Source organism: Nematolebias whitei, chromosome 1, assembly GCF_014905685.2.
Source record: "Nematolebias whitei isolate Nwh7 chromosome 1, NemWhi1, whole genome shotgun sequence".
NCBI lineage: Eukaryota > Metazoa > Chordata > Actinopteri > Cyprinodontiformes > Rivulidae > Nematolebias > Nematolebias whitei.
The window spans coordinates 86384576-86403070 of record NC_056498.1 but is presented as its reverse complement, the minus strand read 5'-3'; the positions used below and the strand labels follow the sequence as shown (position 1 = coordinate 86403070).

Genomic DNA, 18495 nt, shown 5'->3' with positions numbered 1-18495 from the left:
ACAGCTGGAGCTCAGTGAGGTTGGATGGAGAGCGTTTGTGAACAGCAGTCTTCAGCTCTTTCCACAGATTCTCGATTGGATTCAGGTCTGGACTTTGACTTGACCATTCCAACACCTGGATATGTTTATTTGTGAACCATTCCGTTGTAGATTTGGCTTTATGTTTTGGATCATTGTCTTGTTGGAAGATAAATCTCCGTCCCAGTCTCAGGTCTCTTGCAGACTCAAACAGGTTTTCTTCCAGAATGGTCCTGTATTTGGCCCCATCCATCTTCCCATCAATTCTGACCATCTTCCCTGTCCCTGCTGACAAAAAGCAGGCCCAAACCATGATGCTGCCACCACCATGTTTGACAGTGGGGATGGTGTGTTCAGGTTGATGAGCTGTGTTGCTTTTACACCAAACATATCGTTTTGCATTGTGGCCAAACAGTTGGATTTTGGTTTCATGTGACCAGAGCACCTTCTTCCACATGTTTGGTGTGCCTCCCAGGTGCTTGTGACAAACTTTAAACAACACTTTTTATGGATATCTTTGAGAAATGGCTTTCTTCTTGCCACTCTTCCATAAAGGCCAGATTTGTGCAGTGTACAACTGATTGTTGTCCTATGGACAGACTCTCCCACCTCAGCTGTAGATCTCTGCAGTTCATCCAGAGTGATCATGGGCCTCTTGGCTGCATCTCTGATCAGTCTTCTCCTTGTTTGAGATGAAAGTTTAGAGGGACGGCCGGGTCTTGGTAGATTTGCAGAGGTCTGATACTCCTTCCATTTCAATATGATTGCTTGCACAGTGCTCCTTGGGATGTTTAAAGCTTGGGAAATCTTTTTGTATCCAAGTCCGGCTTTAAACTTCTCCACAACAGTATCTCGGACCTGCCTGGTGTGTTCCTTGGTCTTCATGATGCTCTTTGCGCTTTGAACAGAACCCTGAGACTATCACAGAGCAGGTGCATTTATACGGAGACTTGATTACACACAGGTGGATTCTATTTATCATCATCAGTCATTTGGGACAACATTGGATCATTCATAGATCCTCACTGAACTTCTGGAGTGAGTTTGCTGCACTGAAATTAAAGGGGCCGAATAATAATTCACGCCCCACTTTTCAGTTTTTTATTTGTTAAAAAAGTTTGACACATCCAATAAATTTCATTCCACTTCACGATTGTGTCCCACTTGTTGTTGATTCTTCACAAAAAATTAAAATTTTATATCTTTATGTTTGAAGCCTGAAATGTGGCAAAAGGTTGAAAAGTTCAAGGGGGCCGAGTACTTTCACAAGGTACTGTGTGTATGTGTGTATATGTATATATATATATATATATATATATATATATATATATATATATATATATATCCATCCATTATCTTTACCCGCTTATTCCATTTTGGGTCATGGGTGTCGCTGGTGCCCATGTCCAGCAATCACTGTGCGAGGGGTGGGGGACACCCTGGACGAGTCACAAGTCCATCACAGGGACACATAGAGACAAACGAGACAAACAACCATTCACTTTCTCACTCACACCTATGGACAAATTAGAGTTACCAATCAGTCTAACATGCATGTTTTTGGTCTGTGGGAGGAAACCGGAGTACCCGGAGAAAACCCACACATGCACGGAGAGAACATGCAAACTCCATCCAGAAAGGCCCCTGGACCGGGGTTTGAACCAGGGACCTGATTGCTGAGAGGCAGCAGCTCTACCAAAACCCACAGAACATTATTCCAGATGCAGCCTTAGGTTTGATTTATAATTTACAGGACATAAAATTTGACAAAAGTTGTATGTAAATCCACAGAATAGTTGAAAGGATTATTCAACCTTGCTCAAAATAAAATGTACATACGTATGTCTTTCCACATGGATCACTTTATTTTTAGATTTTCAATGTCAGATAAATGCAGTGCAGTAAGATGGAGCAGATTTAGAGAAAATGATTAGTTATTTAATTATTAATTATTTTTATGTTAAAATGCAATTGAGTTTGTAGAGTTGAATGTTTAACTAACACAGAAATTACAAGTTGTAAATAAAAATTATAATTAAGCTGAATCAGATTCAGTTGTTCAGGCTGCAAATCTCCCAACATTAAATAAAAACAAAGAAAAACTAAAGATGTAAACGAAACGTTTCAGCACAATAAAAGAAACTGTCCAGATGACCTGACTGCAAGATGTTGGGTTGCGTACCTGAATTATTGAGCATGGACTTTGTTGTTTTCAACCAGTTTGACAAGACTGTCAACAAGGAAGAGGGCCGGCAATGGAGGAGGGGCGTACCAAAGAGACTGTCTTAGCACCAACATAACTGGTTTGTTCCACTTTGGAGTAAGCTGTTGGGGAAAGAATCAGTTGTTGTGTGTTTCCTTGACTGATGAAGCCTTCTGGATCGAAGGCGAAACATTTCAGCACAAAAAAAGAAACTGTCCAGATGACCTGACTGAAAAATGTTGGATTAAAGATGTATCTTCACCTCTTTTTTATAAAGAGGCTTCAACATTCTTTTACAAACAACTGGGGCTTTTGCCACAAAATGTAGAGCTGTTTTGTTGTTGTTGTTGTTGTTCTTTTTCAGTAATGTACATGTTGTAATGTAGTGTCTGTGGAGAACAATATAAATTACATGAACAGAGCATTACTTTAACTACGTCACGGTCAAGTTGCATGTGGGATGCTTTTATTTGTGAGATGAAGCCCATTTTTTGTCAGATTGTAAAAGAAAGCATGAAAGAGGTCTTTTATCATGATAAGTGTTTTCTTTTAGAGTTCAAAGCAAGACCAGTGTGTGTCTCTGTCCTAGAGGTAAAGAACAGAACTCTAAAGCATTGATAGCTGCAATTTGGACATATTAACCTTTCATTTGTTCTCTGCAGTAGCACAGATAAAAGAGTGGCTGGATTTGCAAAAATAGATGTTGGATTGCTCCATCTGACCAGTTCAGGCTCCTACGTGCTGCGTTTGGCTTTTCTGCTCAGTGACAAGAAAACCAGGAGCAGCTTGTTGTTTTAGTCGATGTTAACAAGGTTAGAGCAATCATGGCCGCTCAGCCCTGAGAACAAGCACCAGCACGCAACAATTAAACCGTGGTTTGGAACAGCACCGAGCAACCACCACCCCTCAGGAAAGTTCACACGGAAAGAAGACACGTCTCACTTTTAAGTTTATTATTCATCAAGTTACTGGTAATGGATACCAGTAAACAAAAAGATCACTTTAAAATGATGTTTATCAAACATGTAATTCTTTGTAAATGAACAAAAACCTGTGAAATGTTACGTTTTAAGGATTTCTTTCAAATAACCTCAAACCTAGATTGGTTAGCAAAAACTTAAGTAAAAAAGAATAAAAAGAATAAACCATGTTAAATCTTTTTATTCTGGGTGTGATCACTGAAGTATGTTTTTTTGTTGTTGTTTGTTTTAACTTATTTTACTCATATACACCCATCACTTCCTCTTCAGCTGGACAAACATCAGAGAGAAAAGAAAGTGCATAAAAACTATTTTCAGGATCACGTTCAAATCTTTGCTCGAGATCTGATCACATTATTTTTTACGACGTGTTTTCCTGACTTGGACCTCACCTCTGGTCTTGTTTTACGTCAGCCCCACCAGCTGCATTCAACATAAGTGAATTAGCACATGGCCATTTATACGATCAGACATGCATTACCAAAGCTATAGCTAAACTATTGTAGCTACATTTACGTGCCAGTGACTTGTGTTTTTTTCTCGTTTCAAGTCACCAATATCACTGAATCAATTTGAGACCGCTTCATTGACGGATAATTGGCAACAGGAGGCACAGAAGCATGTCTCATTACAGCAGCAGGTGCTAGCCCAGATGGGGCAAGGATCAGTATCTGAGACTGCAGTCTCCATGTACTGATTCCTTTACAGCAGTTAAATGCAAAATTAAAATGCATTCATCTTTACACCATAAAACACAACAAAAAAAGCTGAAATGCATGTTTGATTAATGGGAGAAATAACATTATGCCTTTTGAGACTAAATGTTAATAAATGTTAAAGCCTCACAGCTGTCAAGTTGGATATTGTTATTATTATTATTAAAAAATATTTCTCACAAAGTCTGCTCAAAAACGTTCTGGCCCCTGAGCACATTTAGTTGGTGACCCCTGATAGACTACGTTCTTTTTTCTTTATGTAGTTTTACTTTTTGACACACTGGGGAAAAACATTTATATGAATTATTTATTAAATAAGTATTCACTATAAGAAATATAGGCAACATTAAAATAAACAATTTGTATGTTGGTTTTAGTAGGTTTTTTTAGTATTTGTCAAGTCATTCATCTCTTCGTATGTTCCTTTTTATTTTTGTGCACCCTCAATAGTCTTTTCCCTTTCTCTCCATCTTCTCAGCCACAAGAATGGTGAGCTGTCCCTGTCAGAAACAGTAAAGTTGATGCTTGTTTCAGTGTGACACCCCATATTAAATAGATTGGTTAACCTGATATAAAATGGAAATTAATGTCTTCTCTGTTTCTAATATCCTGCTTAATATTCCTGCATTTAGCATTTTCTCTGGCTGAATACAGCCTCCATTCAATGTTTGGCAACAGGACGTACCTGAGGAGTACTGTCATTTGTGGATGTGAAGCTATAGCTTCTTAATCTATCCCCATAGTTCTTGATGGAGCGTTAGCATGACAAAACTGGATCAAACCCTGCAACTTGTCTTGTTTCAAAGTCCCTGCAGGGATACTTCCAGTGTCACAATGCATTTCCTTACGTTCCCAAACCTTGTTGTCCTGTTTATAACTGCTGACACAAAGTGGAGACCACACAGACCAGTACCTGCTCCTGTTGTAGTGTCTTCACGAATCACTAATTTCAGTGGCTGAGCAACTACAACAGAATAATGCAATGGATAGATAATGAATCTACTTGTTTAGACTCTTTAACGTGACATGCAAATGACTGTCTGACTATCATGGACATTTGAAAACTTTTTGTGTACTTGTGCATTTTTGCAGAACTAGAGAAGTACGTGAAAAATACAGAACCATAACTCCAATAACTGAATAGTTGGAAGCTGCTGCTCCTAAATATTAATTTGTTTTGAACACAGTTTTGATCACCCTGACTTGTTAGAAATAGGATAACTCATTATTGTAGCTCAGGACTTGTCCTTAGACAAGCCAGCTTTAGGTATCCGCTGGTAGACCCCACCCGCAGCCCTACCTCACCATGCCAACATTTATAGATCATGTGCTTATTCAGGGACAGGCCTAACTCAATCACTACCTTCCAGCTAAACTGTGACAAATTACAGTCATTTGTCTTTGTCTCCTCAAATCATGTTGTCCCTCATTTCTCTATAAAAACAGGACACCTGGACCACACTTGTCCTTGCTTTATGGTACTTATCTGCGTATGTCCACTCCATGTTGCTCATTGGTTCATTCAGAAATGGCTCGTCATATATGGTGTATTTGATTTACTAGTTGCACTTAAAAGTGCACCCATTTAATCACTGTTATAAGGTATGCATGTGTTGCTATCATGCAGCAGTTGTTGTTTGATAGACAAGCAGCCGGGCATAAAACAGGTCACCTACGCTTCACAGGTGTGTTGTGGGTAACTTGGACCTTGTTATTTCTGATGCTGGAATTGGGTTTTAATTACAGTTCTTTGTTCTTTCAGTCTGAGTCTCTCATCAAAGAACTAAAGACATCACACTTGGATATGGAGAACTATCATTGGAGTTTGTTTTAATCAATCTGATCTAACCTGATTAACACTCTCTGTTATATGTTTATTTTTAACAGTCTCCATTTTCATTTTGGTTGTATTCAAAACTGCGTGTGTGTATAGGGTTGTGTTATTTATGTTTGGAAGAAGTTTTAAATCTATTTCTTTGCATTTACTGAAGTCACACCTTTGTTGAACAATGGAAACTGTATATACAGTATAAAACATTTACTTTATATTGATAGATTTTTAGATTTATTGACTCTTAAATATAGCCTAAACAGATAAATTATAAACAGCACTCATCAAAAATAACAATAGACTTTGAATTTTCAGTGTTTGTTACAATTCTCATGTGTGAAATTTATATGAAATTCAATTTTTGTCAAAAACGTTTAAATTGCTTACGATTAAAAACATTTTTTTTCCTTGAAAAAAAGAAGAGACTGAAGTGGACCAGGGATTTTCTGCTGTTATATAAAGTTGACTGGTACAGAACTGGTACAAACAAGTCTAAATTCAAGATGTTTAGTCAAAAATGTCATGCAATGTTTACTCGAGATCTGATGTAAAAGGTGTGTAACTATAAGTACGAAGTGGCAAAGTTACCAGTAGTGATCTTTATATACCAGAAATAATCGACTAACAAATATACCTCAAACTTCCATTGGCATGTGATGCCTTATGAGGTTGTTTAAGGATTCAAGAATTCAAAGTTCTTTATTGTCATTTGCATCACATGTGGTACATGAGGTGGAACAAGACTGTGTACACAGATCCCAGTTACATCAAACAATAGCAAAAATATAAATTGTAAAAAGAAACAATAAATAAGGATCTAAGATAAGATATACGCTAAACGAACGCCCAATGGTTCACTAAAAGATCTAAAGATATATGCCAGACACTAATGGTGCAAAGCATTACACTGAAAAACAGCAACATGATTCTCATAGGTTCTGTTAGGTTATAATTTGCATGCTTAATGCGAGCGGAGTCGGGCTCGGAGCCGACTTCAAAACTAACATAAACTGGGATTTATTCAAAGCATGCAACAAAAATACAGAAACAAGGAGCCAAAAGGGAAAAAGAAATAAATCTACAGCGGCATGGTCCTATTGGCAGAGTGGCTCTGATGACAGTGAGGTCATCAGAGAAGCTGTGCTATGGAGATGTTACCTTGAACTTTGTTTCATCATTGATGCCAATTTTTAGGCTGTATAAGTATTATTCTAAAAAATTAAAATTAAAATTTATTGTCATTCATGTGATGGCTACCTCAGTCAACAAACTTTACCTAAGTGACATGATCTTGATTGAAGCATTTGAGCACTTGAGTGTCCTCATATGGTCACCAGGCAGTCACCGACGAGCCTCTCCCCCAGACCTGGCTTCAGGGTGGGGTCCTAGTACCCCAGGCCACAAGTGGCATTGAGCTCCTTATTTTGTTCTGTCCGTATGAGTATCATAATCTAATATTGCCATAATTCAACAATGGCCATCAGAGCCAAAAATGGTTATTTCACAGGTTCAAAATTCTAAATTCTTGGAACATTAAACATCATTTAGCCCCAGTGTTCATTCTATATGTTTTTGTTGCAATATAATCACTGTGATACCCCCCCCCACACACACACACACACACACACACAAACACACACATTTTAAAATAACTTTTAAAGGATAAGTACAAGTTGTTAAACAACATGTTTGGATTATAACCTTGCTGTCAGTGTTGGTCCTAATTGTTCTTTTTCTCTCTTTTTATGTTTGAACCAGACGGAGGTTTTCAAGGGAACATCTGGCAGTGTGGGGATGACATTCAGACAAATTCCTGCCTATGAGGGGGATGCAGTCTACGTCTGCATAGAGACTGTGACACCTAACTCCCCTGCAGCATTGGCCGACATGCAGAAGGGCGATCGCCTTATTTCTATTGGAGGTGTGAAATGTTTTACAACTTGAAATGGCAAATATATTGTTTTATAAAACTATAATATTATGTTCAAAGTTTAAAAGACAACCAACAACTGTTTATATTTCTGGCCTCAAATGTGTGCCCTGTGCTTAATCTGTTGACAGGTGTCAAAGTGACTTCTTCAGTTCAAGTGCCCAAACTGTTGAAACAGGCTGGGGAAAGGGTGGTGGTATTTTACGAGAGACCAGTTCGTCATCAGAGTCCCGCTTTGGGAAGCCTTGGAACTCAGCAGGAAGGACTTGGACAGCTAGAGGAAACGGGTTTTATTCCCCATCCAGGAGGTTATGAAGAAGACCCTGCCCCTATCACCACTCTTTCTGATATAACTGATAGCAAAGACATGGACTCTGAGTTTGAGGAGTTGATTGTGGGCCCCCAACCTGGCCAGAATACTGCACCCAACAACAGTACAACAAATCCAAATGAGACTAAGGAAGACTTTTTGCTTACAGTAAACCAAAGCCCTAAAAGGACAGTGGCCAACTTGGCCTCTAAGCCTCTTGGTACCATATCACCAATTCTTAACCGCAAGCTAAACCTTGTGGGTCTGCAGTCACCATTAAAACCTCAACCCAAAGAATCACCAAAACCCTCACTGCATAAGACCAGTAGTGATACAGGAGAGGGTCTGCAACGTCCCACTGTCCCTCCTCCACCTCCTCCCTCTCGACCCCCAGTCCCACCGCGACCTCAAATAAAGCTGACATCAGCATCATCAGAAACCAGTCTTTTGGAAGTTGTTGATTCTGTTACGACTACTGTTGCTTCTGTTGCTCCTACTATGACTACCACTGTCAGCTCATCTGAAAAATCTCCAGAGAAAGTCCCACTCACTGCAGGCAGTGAGGATAAGACTAGTGCTGAGAAAATATCTGTCAAACAACCAGAAGTGAAGCAATCTGTCAAGCCAACAGAGTCTAGTGATGATGTGCTTGGTTCTTCCTCTGTGAGCAACAGCAAGGTTGATCAAGCCAAAGACAAGGTTTCAGAGAGCTCCTGCAGCACACGAGACAGTCTGGAGGAGCACTCTGTCTGGGAATCCACAGAAACCACGTTTCGTAACCAGACAGCACACTGGCCCAAGGCCTCAGTGGTGTTTGAGGTGGACACCAACCATAAGTACCTTAATGTGGCCCTGTGGTGCAAAGATCCCTTTAAACTTGGTAGTTTGTTATGTTTGGGTCATGTCAGCCTCCAGCTGGAGCATGTAGCCCTAGAATGTTTGGCCACATCATCTGCTGAATACCAGAGCTCCTTTAGGTTGTTGCCTCCTGAGCCACGAGCTAATGTCAGCCGCACTGCACTACGCAGTCTCAGCACTCACAAGGGCTTCAATGAGAAGCTGTGCTATGGAGATGTTACCTTAAACTTCTGTTACTTAGCTGAAGGTGAGTTAGAGTGTCCAGTGGGACTAACGGAAAGGGAGGGGGAAGGGAGCCTCCAGGAAGAGGATATGAGGGAAAGAGAACTTGACCCCTCAGTTCCACGTGATGACTTAGCTTACAGCACCATACAGTCAACTGATGTTCGACACAACTTCCAAGACACCCAGTTTCAGAACCCTACATGGTGTAATTACTGCACAAAAAAGGTTTGGACCAAGGCAGCCTCTCAGTGTATGCTCTGTAGCTATGTTTGCCACAAGAAGTGCCAGGAAAAGTGCCTCAGTGAAAGTCCTTTCTGTGTGGCAACAGCTGAACGTTGTGGAGCTGACCCTGAAGCCAAGCCCACCATAAACCGGGCCACTGGCCTAACACGCCATATCCTCAATACCAGCTCACGCCTCCTTAACTTTCGCCAGGCGCAAAAGACTCGACTTGTTGAGCAGGTGACTGATTTGCCCGAGCAAACTCCGAATACCTCTGACAATGAGAGCAGTGACACAGAGACTTACACCAGTGGTGCGAGCCCATCAAAGCAGCCTGCTGGCAGTGCTGGCAGCACTAAACTCACACGAAAGGAGGGTGGGTTGGACGACAGTGTCTTCATTGCTGTGAAGGAGATAGGCCGCGACCTGTATAGAGGGCTGCCCACAGATGAACGCTCCCAGAAGTTGGAGTTAATGCTGGACAAACTTCAGCAGGAAATCGACCAGGAGCTAGAGCACAATAACGGCCTTCTGGTGGAGGAAAGGGAGGCCACAGATGCTCGGCGTAAGGCCCTAATCAGTACAGCTCTGGCCAAGTCTGGTGAAAGACTCCAGGCACTCACCTTGCTAATGATTCATTACCGAGCAGGTATAGAGGACCTGGAATCAGTGGAGAGCACATCTCCCTCAGAGCAGCAAGGCTTTAAAGGCAAAGCAGAGAGCCTGGAGGAAGAAGCCCTGATAGGAACAGAGGTGTATGACAGTGACACATGCAGCCCTGTGGATGGGCAGCTCATGGATGAAATCAGTGAGGAACAGATCTGTGTCGAGGCGCTCCAGTAGATACCGTTTTAAAGAGAAAACAGAAGAACGTGCATCATGCTTTTGCTTTCCAGAAAATGACCTGCAGTTTATTTTGATATGGAAATTCCAGCCGTCCATTTTTAATATGGAAGATGTTGAGGTCAATCGTTAAATTCACACGTTGCTTTCTTACAATAAAGTGGTTTAGTGAATTTGTTACTGGTATCATTTGCACTGTATGGTTCCACGTTCACGCTGCAGGATTTTAAAGGGAGTCTTGAAAGCCACGCCATTTGCCGTGAGCCGGGCTGCATGTTTGTCTTTAAACTCAGTTCTTTTTTGACTTTAAATGATCACCATGGAAGGACTGCAAAATGTGCACATGTCTTTATTCTGGTAATTTATATTTGCTTTTGTATGTTTGCTGTAAGAAACTCTTATGAAAGAGACTAAAGGAGATCTAGACATTCCCAGCAGTGTTTCATGTGTTGTTCCCTGCAGGAAATCATACCTAACTTTTGTTTTCAGCACTTTTTTTACTACAGGATATTTGAATTTAGAAGTAAAACTGCGTGCTCAGTGCTCTTTATGACATCAACAGCTGTGTATTTGTTTATATATTTGCTGTTTTTTTTAGATTGGGACATATGTTTTACTATGAAATGTTCTGATTTATAATTCTGTCGCTAATTTGCTCATCGGTAGGATCTGTTTATGTTTATCTGTATATTTAGATAGCTCACCAATGGATGCGCAGCAGGAGCTCATAGGATTTATTTTTTAAGTCTGTTTAATTAGGATTATCAACACGCTTTAAGGAAGTGAGGTAAAGTAGATTGTATGCCTTTCATTGTTTTCTTACCCAGATGTTGGTTCTTGTTGTTCTCCTGGTGCAACACTCGGTCTTTTTCTGCAAAACACTGATGCAGCTCATTACAGTGATTCTATCAACTGCTCCGTCCAGCGCACAATGCTTTTCATTTCATTTAATCTTTTCCATCTTTGGAGAGCTTCTAAACAACAGTTATGACATCTGACCATCTTGCGCATGAAGAGAAGAACTCTACCCTTTAACAATGACAGAGTCTGGAATCAGATCTGGTCATGATGTTGCTCTTTGTGTGGCTTAACACTTTCTAAAACCTTCTTTGGGATAAATTAGCCTCATGGTGCTTTAGGCACTGCATGTTTGTACCTTAAACAGCTGAATCTGTTCAGATTTTTATTTATTTTCTTTTTGGTGTGGCAGTGAAAAATGTTTGCCTGGAAATAGGTTCAAAACTCCAGTGATGCTGCCACAAGGAGGAAATGTTCAGAAATATGACCTTTTTGAGAAACCCCCCCCCCCCCCCACAATTTTTTGTTTTTCATTTAAGTTCCATGATGTATGGTATACTATATACTATAAATACTTTGACCTTTAGGGCCCAAGAGGTTTTTGGTTTTTAATTTTACTTTAGCTTGGGATTTACTGAGTCTCGTTATTGAAATTAGGATTATGTTATGGTAGGCCCAAACCCTTGCAAAGCATTTTGAATAGATTTATAACCTTGTTTTCCTCTGTGCCATCACATGATGAGCAGAGTGTGTAGGCTGAGGCCTACTTTAGCAAATTTACTGTTCTGAGGCTGAAATGGGGAGATGAGGGAACCTGCTGGGGCTAACTCCTACGGATTAAAATAATACGCTAATTTAAATATTTTAAAACAGGATTCTGTGGAAAGATTATAAACAATTGCTTACCTGTTGTAGGTAGTTGTTTAAACGAGTTAAATTCTGACTGATTGACAAACCCAGTCCAGGTGGGGCCCAGTGAAAACGACTCCAAATTTCCAGTTTCATTGGGGGAGTGTCACACCTAGCTTATGCTACTGCAGCAATCTACTTTAGGTCCCTGTCAGAGCTGAGTTTGATTTATCCAAACTGAGATAATTCAAAAAACTATTCACAACAGATTCATTGTTCATTACTTTCCACTGAACTCCATTTTAGAGATCTGGACTATTACTTTAATCCATCTATCCATTTTCTTCCGCTTATTCGGGGTCGGGTCATGGGGTAGCAGCTTAAGTAGGGAGGCCCAGACTTCCCTCTCCCCAACCACTTGGGCCATCTCCTCCGGGGGAATCCCAAGGCGTTCCCAGGCCAGCCAAGAAACATAGTCCCTCCAGCATGTCCTGTGTCTTCCTGTGGGTCTGCTCCTGGTGGGACATGCTTGGAACACCTCACCAGGGAGGCATCCAAGAGGCATCCTAACCAGATGCCTGAGCCACCTCAACTGGCTCCTCTCGATGTGGAGAAGCAGCGACTCTACTCTGAGTCCCTCCCGGATTACCGAGCTTCTCACCCTCTCTCTAAGGGAGAGTCCAGACACCCTGCAGAGAAAACTAATTTCAGCCGCCTGTATCAGTGAACGTGTTCTTTCGGTCACAACCCAAAGCTCATGACCATAGATGAGTGTAGGAACGTAGATTGACCGGTAAATTGAGAGCTTCGCCTTTGGACTCAGCTCTCTCTTCACCACGGCAGACTGGTACAGCACCCGCTTCACTGCTGACGCCTCGCCTATCCACCTATTAATCTCGCGCTCCATTTTTCCCTCATTCGTGAACAAGCACCCAAGATACTTAAACTCCTCCTCTTGGGGCAGGCCCGCCTCTCTGACCCGGAGAGGGCACTCTACCCTTTTCCGGCTCAAGACCATGGCCTCGGATTTGGAGGAACTGATCCTCATCCCGGCCATGTCACACTCTGCTGTGAACCTCAACAGCAAAAGCTGTAGATCACGACCTGATGTAACCAATAGGACAACATCATCTGCAAAAAACAGAGACACGATCCTAAGGCCACCAAAACGGATCCCCTCAACACCTTGGCTGTGCCTAGAAATTCTGTCCATAAAAGTTATGAACAGAATCGGTGACAAAGGGCAACCTTAGCAAGTTCAACTGTCACCGGGAACGAGCCCGACTTACTGCCGGCAATGCGGACCAAGCTCTGACACTGGTCATATAGGGACCTAACAGCCCGTATCAAAGGGTCTGGTACCCCATACTCCCGGAATACCCCCCACAGGGTTCCCAGAGGGAGGTGGTCGAACGCCTTCTCAAAGTCCACAAAGCACATGTAAACTGGTTGGGCAAACTCCCACGCACCCTCCAGGACCCTGCTGAGGGTGTAGAGCCTCACTGCCAGTGTCCACCACCAGGTACAAGGGTTACCGCCATGACAAGCACCGCTAATAGATGAGCAGAACATGGCCCACTCAGACTCAATGTCCCCCACTTCCCCCGGAATACGTTAGAAGCTCTCCTGGAGGTGGGAGTTAAAGCTCCGTCTCACGGGAGACTCTTTAGACATTCCCAGCAGACCCTCACAATACGTTTGGACTTGCCATGTCTGACTGACAACCTCCCCCACCATCAGAGCCAACTCACCACCAGATAGTGGTCAGTGGACAGTTCTGCCCCTCTCTTCATCCGAGTGTGCAAGACATGCACCCGCAGATCAGATGAGATGACAACAAAGTTGATTGAACTGCAGCATAGGGTGTGCTGGTGCCAAGAGCACATATGGACACCATTATGCTTGAACATGGTGTTCGTTACGGACAATCTATGACGAGCACAGAAGTCCAATAACAGAACACCACTTGGATTCAGATCGGGGGGCCGTTCCTCCCAACCACACCCCTCCAGGGCTCACTGTCATTGCCCACGTGAGCGTTGAAGTCCCTCAGCAGAACAAGGGGGTCCCCAGGAGGCGCACTCTCCAGTAACCCCTCCAAGGACTCCAAAAAGGGTGGGTAATCTGAACTGCTGTTTGGCGCATAAGCACAAACAGTCAGAACCCATCCCCCCACATGTAGGCAGAGGGAGGCTACCTTTTCGTTCACTGGGGTGAACCCCAACGTACAGGCACCAAAATGGGGGGCAACAAGTATGCCCACTCCTGCTCGGCACCTCTCACCAGGGGCAACTCCAGATTGGAAGAGTGTCCAACCCCTCTCAAGGAAACTGGTTCCAGAGCCATGAATCGAGGTGAGACCGACTATTTCTAGCCAGAACCTCTCAACCTCACACACCAGCTCAGGCTCCTTCCCCACCAGTGAGGTGACATTCCACGTCCCAATAGCCAGCTTCTGTAGCCGAGGATTAGACCGTCAAGGTCCCCACCCTCGGCCACCACCCATCTCACATTGCACCCGACCCCTTTGACCCCTCCCACAGGTGGTGAGCCCATGGGAAGGAGGCCCATATCTCCTCTTTGGGCTGTGCCCGGCTCCATGGGTAAAAGCCCGGCCACCAGGCGCTCGCTAGTGTACCCCACCTCCAGGTCCGGCTACTTTAATACCCAAGTTTATTTTGTGTGTAAATGTTCAGATTTCTTGCATTTAAAAAACACAGGTGACTAAGTACAAAACTAACAAGCGTCACCCAAAGTGCACGTTTATTTAAAGTAAATTTGCTTTAAAGTGACTAAAAGAGGACGAGTTCTGGGCAGCAACACAAAATATTTCCTGTTTACAGTGTAAAAATGTGTTGCTTGTGTAGATTTTTACTCCACAGCTCCTGTGTCAGTTTGTGTATCCAAATAATTTCTTTGTGCAATATTTTTATTTTCAGGAAATGAAGCTGATGAACAGAAATTATTTACAGTAGCCATGATTGCTCTTCTGTGTTTTTGTGTTATACTGTGTGGTGTGTGTGTGTGCCAGTGTAACCTGGGGTGCATTTTGCAGACCAATAAGACCCCCAGAGAGTTCATCTGTCCTTCTTGGCCCAAGGAGCTACTGTTGTTGTTACTCTGTGCTTTTCCAAAGAAACTCTTTCCACATGCTTCACACACCCCCCCCCCAGTCCTGACCTTTAAAACTGCACGTGCTGTTCGACTGCCCACCACGACTTCCACCAGGCCATCGAGGAGCTCGCATCTGTTTTTCTTTTTATATTTGAGGGATGTTCACCAGTTTTTTGAGACAGGCTTGTGATGAAGCTTCACTGTATGCAAATGAAATAAAAACAAGTGAGTTCTCATTGTGGAAGAATGTTTTTTTTTTTTACAACAATCAGATTTTAGTCCTCACCAGAAATTAAACCAGACAAATATTCTATTTGTTTTTTTCTTCAGCAAATACTAATGGCTCATTTAAAAGGATTTCCTCTGGAGACCTATTGGTGATAATTGATGTTGAAAGACGTGCAAAATAAAACACTTGAAGCTGTTTTTTTTTATTTGTTTTTTTTATTGTCATCAATAAGTTGGGTGTAGAATGTAAAAAAAAAAAAAAAAAGCAAGGCCTTGAACATCTCAAAAATATTTTATTCACAACAGAATATAATAAACATAAAATGTTGAAACAAAAATATAGAGCTAGTTTAAAAAAACAAATATTGAATTTTATGAAAGAAAATAAATGAAAAAAAAGCTTCCCACTGAATGTTGTCCCATTCTTGTCTGATGTGGGGCTTAATCTGTTCAACAGTCGGTTTATTGTATTTTTTACATTTCTGTTGTTTTTTTTCCTGGATGGGAACTCGTTCTTCTGGGGTCACCACGGTGAACTAACTCGCATGAAGACTTGGTGATTGTTCTTACAGCGGATGTCCTTCCTGACTCATCCACAGTCCACCGAGCTACCACAGCCCTCTGTGTGGGAACGTGTTATAAAACCTGTGTATTCTTTTCTGCATTGATGGTGCATTTCCAGATGTGTAAGTTGTGCTAATGTGCCTCCATACCATCAGAGAGGCTTTTGAACTGATCGCTGATCACAGGCTGGATGCTTCTGCTCCTCTTAAATAAAGAGGACGGGGTGTTTGTGGCTTCTCCAGAAAATGTTTCAACTGATTTTTTCAGACTACAGATGTTTTCCACTTCGCCTCAGCCAATTTGAAATGAGCCAGAGAAGATAACATGTTGGCTTTCCATGTGGTCCTTTGCGTTTAGAGATTTCTCCATGAAATTTTCCGATATTGGACACTAGCTGATGGGATGTAAATTTTTCAAACTGCCTTTGTGATGTATTCTGAAATTGTTCATCACTTTTTAGATGCAGACGTTTGTAAGCAGATGAACCTCAGCTCATCTTCTGAGACATTTAGCCTCTCAAACACTTTTTTGCCAATAAATAGTTGCAACATTCTCCAACTGTTTTATTCACACCACTTTTACAGCTTTTGTTGCCTATCCCAACAGTTTTGCGATACTCTTGTCAAAAAACTTCTAAATTAACCTATTTTAATATATATAAACAAACATTTGATGTTTATTGTGTTCCATTGTGAATAAAATGTGTTTATGGGATTTGTGAGTTATAACTTTCAGTTTTTATTCATGTTTTTCAAATGCTTAAGGAAAAAGTACTGTTGTACTTAAACTTTGGTTTCTGCTCTAAACTACACACATCTTTCTTGTCTGTTCTGCTCTGTCTGAAAAGCCTAACTGTAGTTGGACTCCAGTTTAAACAAAGATGGCAGTGTTGCTTTGATTGCAGATAAGGAAGTGGATGTGATGCATCTGTTTACATCAGCATCTGTCTTGGTGGAGCCTGTGGGCAGCTGCAGGGCCCAGACTCTTATTGGATCACCACACAAGTATGGGATGAATTCAAATATGGTATGTCTCTTCTGGACATTTGAAATTTCATCAGGACAACTAAATTAAATTGAGATAAGGTTTTTTTTTTTCTATTCTGGGTTTGTGATACTCAGAATAAATATAGTCACAATTTTACAAATGTAGCTCCTGTTGGATGTAATGCAGCCCAGCGCAGTCCCATAAAAATAACAACTATTTCAAAAAGTTTTAGGCGCTTTTGTTCATATTGCAACAGTAACTCAACAAATAAATAGTTTTGTTCAGGGTCTGCTTTCAACTGACACAATGCCAACATGTCTATATTAATATCAAATCCTAAATATGAAGAGGTATTATGATAAGAGACCAAGTGTCCTGGCTTGTAAGTCAACAGGAGGTAATATTTTGTGTTTTTGTAGCCAGAGTTTGTGTCTACTTCTACCTTCAACATATAGGATCCCATGTGAAGTGCTGATTTATAAAACATGTTGATGGTCCTCACAAATGGCAGCTGACAGCATCAAGAAGTCTTTCAACAATAAGACATCAGCTTGCTTCTGATGCTTTGCCAAAGTCTGTTGTAATGTGATCTTTCACCTTTCATGTAAGCAACTTTAAACCTGCTAGTAAAATATAGACACATTTTGATTGAGCTTTGAAAACCCATTTTTCTTTGAGGGCATAGGGAAATTATAAAAGGAGGAAGATGGTTCTTTTAGTTTCACAATTTTGAAAATAAAGTAAAGTTTTAAAGACTAATTTGGAGGAAAGGACCTTCACTGTGCTTCTGAATTGTACTTGTTCTGTTTTTTTAAATTTATTTTATTAATAGTTTCTCTCATGGTTGCAGAACTCGTGTAATTTCTTCAGCCATTCACGATTAGACCGAAATACACTTCTTCTTTCTTTCAGCTGCTCCCTTCTTCATAGCGAACTGAGTTGCATGAAGACATGACAATTATTTTTACACCAGGTGTTCTTCCTGTCACAACCACAGACCACTGAGCTACCACAGCCCTCTGTGTGGAGCAGAGAGCTGCTGGCTAGGGTGCCTGGGGGAGCAGGTGGTGGGGGTAAGGGCCTTGCTCAAGGACTCAGAGTGAGACAAAGGAGAGTGGAGACAAGTGGGTGCTCCACCTATCCCACCCATATTTTGATGTCAGTACCGGGAGTTGAACCAACATTCTTCCGATCACAGGCTCACCTTCTCTGCACCACCACTCCCTCGGCTGAAATACACGTACTGTTGACGCCAAACGCTCCTAAAACACTTGAAGCTAACCAGTGTTGAAGTCATTCTGCAGCCAACTGTTAGTATAAAGAAATATTTACAGGTTTTGCACAGCTTCTGACACAAGTTTTAATGTATGTCCTAAAAGTAAATATACGTAAAACTTTGATTGAAAAAGTCTTGGCAAACCTTGTGCACCTAGGTCTTTCCACTAATGATGGTTTGTTTTGTGCTTCGATTTTTATAACCTCATTTTGACTTTTGTTTTTCCAAATTTATTGTTTTAGCAAACATTCTTCTTTTGGCTTTTCCCTCTTCAGGGTCTCCACAGCGAGTCATCCTCCATCTCTGTCCTCTGCATCCTCTGTCCTCACTCCAACTACCTCCATGTCCTCTCTAACTGCATCCATATATCTCCTCTTTGTCTTTTTCCTGCCAGCTGCATTTCTAACACCATTCTACCAGTATACCCACTGTCCCTCCTCTGGACATGTCCAAACCATCTCAGTCTGGCCTTTTAGCAAGCGTTACTCTCAACATTTTTATGCTACATCAATCTAACTTTAAAACCCAAATTTTAACTTTATT

The 18495-nt window shown here is 41.6% G+C and overlaps 1 protein-coding gene across 1 annotated transcript in view; it reads left to right on the top strand.

Annotated features, from left to right (window-relative positions):
- Positions 1 to 10244, top strand: part of pdzd8 (PDZ domain containing 8) — a 93022-nt gene extending 82778 nt beyond the window's left edge. The window contains exons 4-5 of the mRNA XM_037687993.1: positions 7507 to 7669; positions 7810 to 10244. Of these exons, the coding sequence (XP_037543921.1) occupies positions 7507 to 7669; positions 7810 to 10136 (2490 nt within the window). The 3' untranslated portion in view covers positions 10137 to 10244. The remainder of the gene's footprint in view (positions 1 to 7506; positions 7670 to 7809) is intronic.
- The last annotated feature ends 8251 nt before the right edge of the window (positions 10245 to 18495 follow it).